Source organism: Oncorhynchus kisutch, linkage group LG24 (assembly GCF_002021735.2).
Source record: "Oncorhynchus kisutch isolate 150728-3 linkage group LG24, Okis_V2, whole genome shotgun sequence".
In the NCBI taxonomy this organism is placed as follows: domain Eukaryota; kingdom Metazoa; phylum Chordata; class Actinopteri; order Salmoniformes; family Salmonidae; genus Oncorhynchus; species Oncorhynchus kisutch.
Window position 1 is genome coordinate 35,030,750 of NC_034197.2, and position 12,857 is coordinate 35,043,606.

Sequence of the window (12,857 nt, forward strand, 5' to 3'; positions counted from 1 at the left end):
ATGTTTCCCTCCTACTGAAGGCAGGTTCTGACTCACCAGGCGGGGGGGCAGGAGGACTGAGACTTTATAGCAGACAGCCAGACACAGGTGCATAGGTGCTGCTCCTAAACACTGTGCATTTACGATGATGGCAGCGGTGACCTTAATGAAGTTATGAGAGGGACGCCATTCAATTATAAAAAAGAATATGCTCAGACGAGGACATATCCAAGAGGGACAGATTTGGGCAGTTTGTAGGAAATATTTCAGCTTTTATTTTCCTTGCTTTTTATTTGTTATTTTCCCTGTGAAGCACATTGTGTTGCATCCCATGTCTGAAATGTGCTGTAGAAATAAAGCTTGATTTGATGAGATACTGTACCTGTGTCAGATAGATCAGAGCGGTAAAGAGATCATTCCTGAGAGATTATAATGAGATAAACAACAACAGGATATGCACTGTACAGTAGTAGTAACAGTCTACTACAGTAGTGAACAATGTCATGCCAGTGAAGGATTCAACTCCCATTTTAGCCACGCCAGGTACAACTCAGTAACCCTTTTATGTTGTATTTAATGGATTCTTGTCATAGCATACATCCCCATGTTTCAGGTATAGAGTAAAAACAAGCCCACTTTGCTCTTCCATCAGCAACACAGCTTCATCACAAGAAGTGAAATACAGAAGGAAAGATGGTAGAGAGAATGAGATACACATCTGGAAGCTATACCCCCGTCCCCGTCCCCCCACCACATCTAAAACTCTACTGTTTAACAGCTCTCCTGTCTCTCCCATTCTCACCACCACAGCAGCGACCTTCCTCTCTGGCTCTCCCGAACCCTGTGCTCCTGTCAAACAGGACAACAGCTCACTCTGTGCATGGCAAAGCTGATGGGAACTGCTGTGTGATGCTATGCTACTAGTCTGCTACTCGTGTGTTCTAGTAGTTACTGGGGCAACAGAGAGATTGTCTACAATGTCGTTACAGTTGTGGTCAAATATACACTACCGTTCAAAAGTTTGGCGTCACTTAGAAATGTCCTTGTTTTTGAAAGAAAAATACTTTTTTTTGTGTCCATTATTAAAATAAAATCGAAATTGATCAGAAATAAAGTGTAGACATTGTTAATGTTGTAAATGACTATTGTAACTGGAAACAGCTGATTGTTTATGGAATATTTACATAGCCGTGCAGAGGCCCATTATCAGCAACCATCACTCCTGTGTTCCAATGTTGTGTTAGCTAATCCAAGTCATTTTAAAAGGCTAATTGATCATTAGAAAACCCTTTTGCAATTATGTTAGCACAGCTGAAAACTGTTGTCCTGATTCAGGACAGTCAGCATCCAGGAGTCGCCTGTCACTGTTGATGTTGAGACTGGTGTTTTGCGGGTACTATTGATCAATGAGCTTTTTAAAATGATAAACTTGGATTAGCCAACACAACATGCCATTGTAACACAGGAGTGATGGTTGCTGATAATGGGCCTCTGTACACCTATGTAAATATTCCATTAAAAATCAGCCGTTTCCAGCTACAATAGTAATTTACAACATTAACAATGTCTACACTGTATCTCTGATCAGTCTGATGTTATTTTAATGGACAAAGAATGTGCTTTTCTTTCAAAAACAAGGAAGTTTCTAAGTGACCCCAAACTTTTGAACGGTAGTGTATAAATTGGCACCCTTACACTTTACAAAGTGTAATGGAGCAGAATGTTTCGTTTATTATTTTCAAAACTGGTTAAATAGTTATTTTTACCCGGTAGGCACCTGCAACTTAGCACAGATGAGATCAATTACACCGTAAACGAGAATCACTTGCCTCAAAAATGTATTTGAATCCTGAATAATTAAGATCAGGCAATTGTTTTTACTTTGAAGTGAAAAATGTATTTAAAAAATAAATCTTGGTCCTGTGCAGTTGTGAATCAAACCAATTTTGATTTAATTTTAACTTAGTTGAGAAGAAATTGCTAATAGGGCGAAGTGTGAAGGTGTACATATATTTCACCGCAACTGTATGTAGTAAACATGGATGGAACTGAGACCTCTCGAAAAAGGCAGAGGAATCTCTAGTTAATGAATAGCTGGTTAGTGGTTAGTGTTTTTCAGGTTCAATACAAGATTCTCAGGAACTAAAAACCTGTCAGAAATTCACTTGATCCCTTGACCCTTGGAAAGGCTGATTGCTTAGCAATTTCTATGAATCACCAACCGTATGTTTTGTGAGACGTTGCTTGAATTGCTCGACAACCTTGAAAATGTCAATGAAAAGCAGCACAAGTCCAGGAATTCTGAACACCATCCAAACAGAATCAAAAGCCACAAGAAATCTCAAATGTATGCCATAGAAATATAACACACTTGGCACACTTCCACACGACAATGATCTGATAGAGATATTGTAGCAAAAGCTCTTCAGAACTCTCCCTTACATGTGAGTGGACAATCCAGCAGCAACATTCCAGCATCAACACTCCAGCATCAACACTCCAACATCAACATTCCAGCATCAACACTCCAGCATCAACACTCCAGCATCAACACTCAAGCAGCAACATTCCAGCATCAACACTCGAGCAGCAACACTCCAGCATCAACACTCCAGCATCAACACTCGAGCAGCAAAACTCCAGCATCAACACTCCAGCAGCAACACTCCAGCAGCAACACTCCAGCATCAACACTCCAGCATCAACACTCCAGCATTAACACTCAAGCAGCAACATTCCAGCATCAACACTCGAGCAGCAACACTCCAGCATCAACACTCAAGCAGCAACACTCCAGCATCAACACTCCAGCATCAACACTCGAGCAGCAAAACTCCAGCATCAACACTCCAGCAGCAACACTCCAGCATCAACACTCCAGCATCAACACTCAAGCAGCAACATTCCAGCATCAACACTCGAGCAGCAACACTCCAGCATCAACACTCGAGCAGCAACACTCCAGCATCAACACTCGAGCAGCAAAACTCCAGCATCAACACTCCAGCAGCAAAACTCCAGCATCAACACTCCAGCATCAACACTCCAGCAGCAACACTCCAGCATCAACACTCCAGCATCAACACTCAAGCATCAACACTCCAGCATCAACACTCCAGCAGCAACACTCCAGCATCAACATTTCAGCATCAACACCCCAGCATCAACATTCCAGCATCAACACTCCAGCATCAACACTCCAGCAGCAACAACACATGGAGAACAATGGCCCCTGCTCTCCAGACCCAACATCACTCAGCCTTGTTCTGGACCGGGGGATTTATGGCAAACAGATTTCCCCACGATCAAACCTGCCGTGGGCTGGGACGGCTCGTAAATCTGGGCCCTGGCCTGCTTCACAGCCCATTCACCCAACACTGATTTATACTGCTGAATTAGCTTCCATTCCAATTTGAGGCTGACGCCACTCAGGACAGACGCAGGGAAAATGGAACAGGAGACATTGACTTGCCTAGTTAAATAAAGGTTACACACACACAGGGGTGCAGACCATGTCATACAGGTAACGCTTGACCTGTACAGCTTGTACCCCCAACTGTTAGGGGGGGTAACCTATAGGATGGTCAGATCTTACTGACTGTCCTATATGGGTGGGAATTGGCAGGGACCTCACAATACGATATTATCATGATACTTAAGTACCGATATGTATGTAAAAAAAAAAATATATATTTTTTTTCTTGGAGTCAAAGTATCAAGATAATATCGGCCAAAATAATATTGCAATATGTAAATGTATAGATTTTTCCCCCCATCACTACTGTGCTATGGATTGCCACTACAGTAAAATGATGAATCTTAATAATATATTCAATATATTCTCAGCTTATGGCAGTATTTATTATTGAGTATTTATTATTGAGTCCCAGCTATTACATATTTCCAGTATAATGAAAAGCCAACAACAAAACAAACTATTGCTTTAGCTTTAATATTAAAACAAATTATTATTAAAAACTGTCTTGGAAACTTGATTTGCATGAGTTCCCTTTGGAAGACGAGATAATGGCTAGCATTCAAAAACTAGAACAGTTTATGCACACACACACACACACACACACACACACACACACACACACACACACGCACGCACGCACGCACGCACGCTCGCGCACGCACACACACACACACACACTTGGATACACTCGCACATGCACACACAGGCACACACACACTCGGACATGCTCGCACACACAGGCACACACACAGTCGGACACGCTCGCACACGCACACATAGACACACACACACACACACACACCTACACACACACAGACACATACAGACACACACACAGACACATACAGACACACACACACACAGACACACACACACACAGACACACACACACACAATAACATCAGCAGTGGCACCACACCAGCACAAGCAATAAAATACCCCTGACAACCTTGGTCTCATACACAGCCTGTTGCTGAGTCAGATTATGTGATCCAGAAAGGCCTTTCCCTATTTCAGCAGTAATAGATGTCTCACTGTAGCCTCCTCCACAGTGGTGATGGGGAGGTGCATGATACCAACCAACCACTGCTATATTAACGCCACTGTGCTATCTACATTTCAATGCTCTTTGCAGACCGTTGATTATATTACAGTTGTTTCAGCTGAATGCATCTTGCTCGGTGTCACAATAGTGTGTAATAGAATTAACAGAATCCCAAACAAGGACACAGCTGTTCATTACCTGCACAAGAGTGCAGGTGCGAAATCAAATCAATCAGATGCAATCATCGTTCACTCATAATTATAACCTTATAATTATGATGTCCCTTTGTGTTTGCCTCAAAGTATTATCTCAGAAATCAACACGAATACATTCAAAGCAGCTCTCAACTCCGTTTTCACAACTTAAAATTATTATTCTTTTCATATTCTCAGTTAGACCTAACGCTGGTTCCTCTCTCCTACATATGCCACTGTGAAAGACATTGGTAGGGGACAGGAAATACTAGGGGCTCATGGGTAATTTCCGCATGGCTCCAGAAAGCGGCTTGTGTTCTCTGATCTCTTGCCAAAACAAACAAGCCATTCTGGGAGGAGATATGGTGTGATTATATAGCCTCCTCCTGCATTCTCTAGCTCCCTATTATGGCAGGTAGTCTAATACTCCACACTGGGCCACAACAATCTATCCCTCAGAGCAGCATTTCACCGGACAACATTAAAAACATAACACCCACAGGATGAAACTTGTGCAATATCCACTTTCTGTTAAGTGTAACTGTAATCTATTGGGTTTCTATTGAGATTGGGTTTAACAACAAAGCAGCCAGTGGCTGGTGGGAATAAGCCCTTTTTAGATTGTGTGAATGTTTGACTTCCCTGTCAGGGCTTGGCCTCTGCAGTCTCCTGCTTCTTCTTTCACAATAATCCATGTACCACAACCACATAATCCACTCACAAATTAAATAAACCCCAATCCCTACAACTGTGTTAGTAAATAATGCAAATTACAGTTTTTACACACCTAATGAATTAATGATGATGATCTGCATTAGAGGTCGACCGATTAATCGGAATGGCCGATTAATTAGGGCCGATTTCAAGTTTTCATAACAATCGGAAATCAGTATTTTTGGGAGCCGATTTTGCAGATAAAAAAAAAAAAAAAAAATCATACCTTTCTTTAACTAGGCACGTCAGTTAAGAACACGTTCTTATTTTCAATGACGGCCTAGGAACGGTGGGTTAACTGCCTTGTTCAGGGGCAGAACAACAGATTTTCACCTTGTCAGCTCGGGGGATCCAATCTGGCAAATTTACAGTTAACTAGTCCAACGCTCTAACCACCTGCCTCTCATTGCACTCCACGAGGAGGCTGCCTGTTACGCGAATGCAGTAGAAGCCAAGGTAAGTTGCTAGCTGGCATTAAACTTATCTTATAAAAAACAATCAATCATAATCACTAGTTATAACTACACATGGTTGATGATATTACTTGTTTATCTATTGTGTCCTGCGTTGCATATAATCGATGCAACGCTGGGGGAGGATTTAACAAAAGCACATTTGCGAAAAAAGCACAATCGTTGGACGACTGTACCTAACCATAATCACCAATGCCTTTATTAAAATCAATACACAGAAGTATATATTTTTAAACCTGCATATTTAGCTTAAAGAAATCCAGGTTAGCAGGCAATATCAACCAGGTGAAATTGTGTCATTTCTCTTCCGTTCATTGCACGCAGAGTCAGGGTATATGCAACAGTTTGGGCCGCCTGGCTCATTGCGAACTAATTTGCCAGAATTATACGTAATTATGACATAACATTGAAGGTTGTGCAATGTAACAAGAATATTTAGACTTAGGGATGCCACCCGTTAGATAAAATACCGAACGGTTCCGTATTTCACTGAAATAATAAACGTTTTGTTTTCGAAATGATAGTTTCCGGATTCGACCCTATTAATGACCAAAGGCTCGTATTTCTGTGTGTTATTATGTTATAATTAAGTCTATGATTTGATAGAGCAGTCTGACTGAGCGATGGTAGGCAGCAGCAGGCTCGTAAGCATTCATTCAAACAGCACTTTCGTGCGTTTTGCCAGCAGCTCTTCGCAAGCACAGCGCTGTTTATGACTTCAAGCCTATCAGCCTAATGGCTGGTGTAACCAATGTGAAATGGCTAGCTAGTTAGCTGGGTGTGCGCTAATAGCGTTTCAAACGTCACTCGCTCTGAGACTTGGAGTAGTTATTCCCCTTGCTCTGCAAGGGCCGCGGCTTTTGTGGAGTGATGGGTAATGCTGCTTCGAGTGTGGCTGATGTTGATGTGTTCCTGGTTCGAGCCCAGGTAGGAGCGAGGAGAGGGACGGAAGCTATACTGTTACACTGGCAATACTATAGTGCCTATAAGAACATCCCATAGTCAAAGGTATATGAAATACAAATGGTATAGAGAGAAATAGTCCTATAAATACTATATTAACTACAACCTAAAACCTCTTACCTTGGAATATTGAAGTCTCATGTTAAAAGGAACCACAAACTTTCATATGTTCTCATGTTCTGAGCAAGGAACTTAAACGTTAGCTTTTTTACATGGCACATATTGCACTTTTACTTCTCCAACACTTTGTTTTTGCATTATTTAAACCAAATTGAACATGTTTCATTTTTTATTTGAGGCTAAATGGATTTTTATTGATGTATTATATTAAGTTAAAATAAGTGTTCATTTAGTATTGTTGTAATTGTCATTATTACAAATACATTTTAAAAAGCATCTTAAAAACTTGAGATGGGAAAATGCGCAGTTGAGATGATCCTAAATATCTCTCTGTATAATCAATGCAGATCTTTTAAACATATTAGGTACTGAATCATCTTGACAGATACTGTCATCAGTATGGGCTAAATACTCCAAACCTGGCTTGTAGACATAGCCTTGTGACCCAGTCATCTTAGCAACAAGCAAGAAGATGGGAGGTAGGGAATATATTGATACACGTATCAACAGGGGACCTCATAAATAATCGGAATAGAAAACAAAACACGACACTACTCTCCAAGGAGAAGACTTTCTAACTAAGCCTATGCTTTTTCAGTGTGTATGTGAGCACATTTTAATTTCTGCTCTGGGAATAGGATGGTAAGAACACAGAACTGGGGTGTAATTCATTTCTGTCCCAAGCATTATAATCACTGTGTCAAGTGAAAAGTAGCTAAGTCAGTCTCTACATCCTGCCCAAGATCTCATGGAATCTCTCATATGAAATGGTTAACTGGGACAGACCACCCATTTAACTTATACAAGGACCAGGGACTGAGGCATTTATAAGAGAATGATTATTGATTCCAATAAATTAAAAAAACATTATCTTACTGATTGTACTATAAAAATGTCTTCTCATCCAATCTCAGGCTTTTATTTCAAAGGCAGAGAAAGTAGACTAAATGACTTGATAGTCAAAGATAGGCAATAGCACACACTCGTTTGAATCTAATAGAACACTAGGGGAGGGATGATGTTTTGGAGTTGGCCGAGTAGGAAAGTGAGGGCATCAATTCTCAGCAGCACCATTTGGTATAATGTTATTGTTGTAAACAGTGGGCACAGAGGGCAGGGTGAGTCATGGGCTGTTTTTATTTTCATAGAACATTGTGGGAGTAGACCATGATTCTCTCTGCTAGGGCGCCAAACTTTGTTCTCCTGTCCACAAAACCAATGGAGAGTGACTGAAATAGCATCAAATGTATCCCTCTCCAGGCATCGCCATATTCAGCGGGGTTATCATTATCATTATGTCAGAATGTCCAAAATTCTAGATGGCGTTCCAAGTCCTTCTAGATGGCGTTCCAAGTCCTTCTAGATGGTATTCCAAGTCCTTCTAGATGGTATTCCAAGTCCTTCTAGATGGCGTTCCAAGTCCTTCTAGATGGTTTTCCAAGTCCTTCTAGATGGCGTTCCAAGTCCTTCTAGATGGTATTCCAAGTCCTTCTAGATGGCGTTCCAAGTCCTTCTAGATGGTATTCCAAGTCCTTCTAGATGGTATTCCAAGTCCTTCTAGATGGCGTTCCAAGTCCTTCTAGATGGCGTTCCAAGTCCTTCTAGATGGTATTCCAAGTCCTTCTAGATGGCCTTCCAAGTCCTTCTAGATGGCGTTCCAAGTCCTTCTAGATGGTATTCCAAGTCCTTCTAGATGGCGTTCCAAGTCCTTCTAGATGGCGTTCCAGGTCCTTCTAGATGGCGTTCCAAGTCCTTCTAGATGGCGTTCCAAGTCCTTCTAGATGGCGTTCCAAGTCCTTCTAGGTGGCGTTCCAAGTCCTTCTAGATGGCGTTCCAAGTCCTTCTAGATGGTGTTCCAAGTCCTTCTAGATGGTATTCCAAGTCCTTCTAGATGGCGTTCCAAGTCCTTCTAGATGGTATTCCAAGTCCTTCTAGATGGTATTCCAAGTCCTTCTAGATGGCGTTCCAAGTCCTTCTAGATGGTATTCCAAGTCCTTCTAGATGGCGTTCCAAGTCCTTCTAGATGGCGTTCCAAGTCCTTCTAGATGGCGTTCCAAGTCCTTCTAGATGGCGTTCCAAGTCCTTCTAGATGGTGTTCCAAGTCCTTCTAGATGGCGTTCCAAGTCCTTCTAGATGGCGTTCCAAGTCCTTCTAGATGGCGTTCCAAGTCCTTCTAGATGGTATTCCAAGTCCTTCTAGATGGCGTTCCAAGTCCTTCTAGATGGTATTCCAAGTCCTTCTAGATGGCGTTCCAAGTCCTTCTAGATGGCGTTCCAAGTCCTTCTAGATGGTATTCCAAGTCCTTCTAGATGGCGTTCCAAGTCCTTCTAGATGGTATTCCAAGTCCTTCTAGATGGCGTTCCAAGTCCTTCTAGATGGTATTCCAAGTCCTTCTAGATGGCGTTCCAAGTCCTTCTAGATGGTATTCCAGTAACTGTTTTAACTTTTCAATGTCAGACAGTTATGAAAGGACAAAATCATTATAGTCTTTAAATGAATCCTAGAAGTCATTGGTTAGTGCTTATAACTAAAGACCTACTACTGTGTACTCTACTACAACTCTGTCTCCATGCCAGTCTGAGGTTCACACACCGGATGGAAACCACAGATCCACATGAGGAGGTGTGATGAAAAATATCTAGTTTGGACACACCTACTCATTTAAGGGTTTTAATTATTTTATTATTTATTTTTACTATTTTTTAAATTGTAGAATAATAGTGAAGACATCAAAACTATGAAATAACACATATGGAATCATGTAGTTGAGAGCATGCCAAGAGTGTGCAAAGCTATCATCAAGGCAAAGGGTGGCTACTTTGAAGTATCCCAAATAAAACATATATTTTGATTAGTTTTAACACTTTTTTGGTTACTACATGATTCCATATGTGTTATTTCATAGTTTTGATGTCTTCACTATTATTCCACAATGTAGAAAATAGTAAAAATCAAGAAAAACCCTTGAATGAGTAGGTGTGTCCAACCTTTTGACTGGTACTGTATAGAAATCAAAAAGTCTATAATGCATAACATGTTGAACTACAATGAATTCAACAGAGTAATAAGAAGGTAACATTTCTATAGAGTTGATGTCATAAGATCCCCTGATGTTACTTTGATCAGAAATGAAATGCAGCCCAGGTCAGTGGTATTCAAAAAAAATACATGTGGATTTTAAACATCATTCCGAGAAAACAAGCTTCCATTGTATATAAAGTACCCAGCATTTCAACCCAGAATGACTAACTGCTGATGTTCTTCATCTATTTTAAATGACTGAGCCGCGATGATAACATTGTGTCAACTCCCAGCAGAGCGGCAACCGAAAATAAATCCATTCAGAATAAGATGGAGGCTGAGCATATTCTACCGCCAACTCAAGTCAGGAAGGTCATATCTACACAACAACAAGTTCCTACCCAGAGAAATATAATTTATTTTCATAACTCTTTTATCGAGTCAACTGAGAAAAGACCCTCATGGCTTCCACTAGAAATATCACGGAATATTCAATCCTGCTTTTGACCAAAAAAGCATTCTGTACTGTATCATGCAATGTTCTACAAATATTGAATCCCAGCGCAAAAGAAATCGGACAAAGTGGTTGGTGTTGGGTGAAATCCCATCTCTGCCTACAGCACCAGGGTTTCCCCCAGGCCTTCTTCACCTGGTATGGCTTTGTGTAGAGAATTGTAACACAGCTGCCAGGGAATAACTGATCGGCCCATTTGAACAGAACGAATCAGAATGTCTCCCTTACCTTTTTGAGGCGTCCACTTCGGGTTCCCACAAACACCACGGAGTGATCTCCATAGGTGTAGGCTGTTACCGCTCCCATACCGTCCACGCCGTCGTCATAGAGAGGGGTCCCTTCTATCACCCGCAGACCCCCAAGAGGTTGGTTCAACACCAGCCCACAGAAGTCATCACCAATCTGCTTCGGCTGTAAAACAAAACGAGAAGGGGACAATGTTCAGAATGTATCAAGGTTTGGATCAAATGTAGCCTATTTAATCATTTAGGGCCTGGAATACACAAAACGCTAATAGAATTTGGGAGTTTCACTACACCTCTAACATACATAAAGAAACATGAACATGTCATCAATTACTATGATAAGAAATGTAATAAAAATTCTTGGCATGTATAGTGATTCAAAACATGCCGGTGTCAGAGGAGCAAACGATTATTGTTGTTGAGCCTTTATGAAGGATAACTATATCAAACAAGGCCTGTGCCAGAGTCTGGCACACACACTCTCATGATGTGGGCAAGGGCTATTGCTGCGCATGAGAAGGGGCTAATGATGTCCATGAACCAGGCCATCATCAAGAGCTCATTTGCATCAGCTACAGGGGGCCCTGTTGCTCCTAATAAAAACAAACCCCCGCTTCCTTATAGGACCCAGGTCAGCTACTGATAGTCGTAGTTCTCCTCTCCATCCGCCCAGCTCCGAACCCAAAAACTAACGGGGTGCCATCAGCCATTAGGGCACAAGGAGGGAGGGAAATGTACCTTTATACACAGGCCTTGACAGAACATCTTATAAGTACAGTTTTGGCAGCAGCTCTTCAACTGTTCTTGATTGAAATCCTTGAGAGAGGTGCCCTTATAAAGATGCATCCGTTTAAATACTGACTGCTGCACAGTATTTAGATGGATCACTACTTCACTGTATGTTTCACGAGTTGCCTCACAGTACAGTGATATGACTGGAGTCAGCTTCATAGGAGAAAACCCTCCAACGACATAAACTGCTCTGTCTTACGGTTTATCCAGGATAACGTTTACTGGAATATAAATTCTTCCATTTTTATCAAACATAGTATAGATCAGCTGTGACTTTTCATGTTGTATAGTTTATAGACTTTTCATGTTGTATATGATTCTGGATGTAAAAATACCAAAGCGTCATAAGGTGGAGACTATGACTACGATAAGATATCCTATGCCTAGAACCTGTTTGCAAGCCTGTTAAATGTTTCAATATATTCATGGAGAATTTGGGCTATTGAAGTTAATGAGGTATGGATGAAATATGAATGCTAACCCAGCAGAATATTGCCTGCTCTGGGGCTGGGGCCTGAGGCAGGATAGAAGTACTTGATTTGAGCGGAACTACTGAAATGAAATGGTGATGACTCACCGTGTTGATGCAGGGGAGCTCCTTGTTGAGCAGCCAGGGCAGGGACAGCTTGCCCTCCCCACGGTAACACGACTTGATCCTCTCCCTCATAGCCAGGTTGATCTGATGCAGGGTAAAGAGACACAGGACTGTTTCCCGAGGCGGGTTGGCCCGGTTCTTCTGACCCTGGGAGAACACCACAAACAGCACATCCTCGTCCTCAGACAGCCCCAAGGCCTGGGCCAGCATCCGACCTGGACGGTGCTTGTAGGCGGACTGGACCAGCCGGTACTCCACCCCTTCCTTGGTGCAGCCCAGGGGGAACTCCACGTAAGAGTAGAACTCAGTGTCGTTGGAACACATCCGCACTATCTTGGAGGTGAAGAACTTTTCACCGGTGGCATCCATCTGGGTGAGCTGTGTGTCCAGCTGCAACGTCAGGAAATAGATGTAAGTACGGCTGGAGAATCCATACACGTAGTAAATGTCAAACGCCGGGTAGAGGGACAGGGTGTCGGAGGGTATCTTGATTTGTGATGACACAAACTCGTCCTGGTAGACCAGACTGAACATGTTAACACTCTCTTCATCAGTGACCAGTTTACGGCTGGACAGGGTAGGGAAATACTCTGACTTGCCATCGATGGCTGCCCCAATGAACAGCCGGCTGCCCCCCTTCTTCTCATTCTTCCACTTCCCTTCTGCACTGTCAACCACCACTCCTGCCATGCCGTCAGCCTCCCTGGCTCCAGAGAGGTAGTGC

The 12,857-nt window shown here is 42.1% G+C and overlaps 1 protein-coding gene across 2 annotated transcripts in view; it reads right to left on the minus strand.

Moving 5' to 3' along the window:
• The window catches only part of LOC109869322 (plexin A3), a 188,067-nt gene that overhangs the window by 167,758 nt on the left and 7,452 nt on the right, over positions 1-12,857 (minus strand). For both annotated transcript variants that reach the window (XM_020459397.2, XM_031804073.1), the window contains exons 2-3: positions 12,116-12,857; positions 10,730-10,912 (exon numbers count right to left, since the gene is read on the minus strand). The exon at positions 12,116-12,857 is cut by the window's right edge and continues 530 nt beyond it. In XM_020459397.2, the coding sequence (XP_020314986.2) occupies positions 10,730-10,912; positions 12,116-12,857 (925 nt within the window). The remainder of the gene's footprint in view (positions 1-10,729; positions 10,913-12,115) is intronic.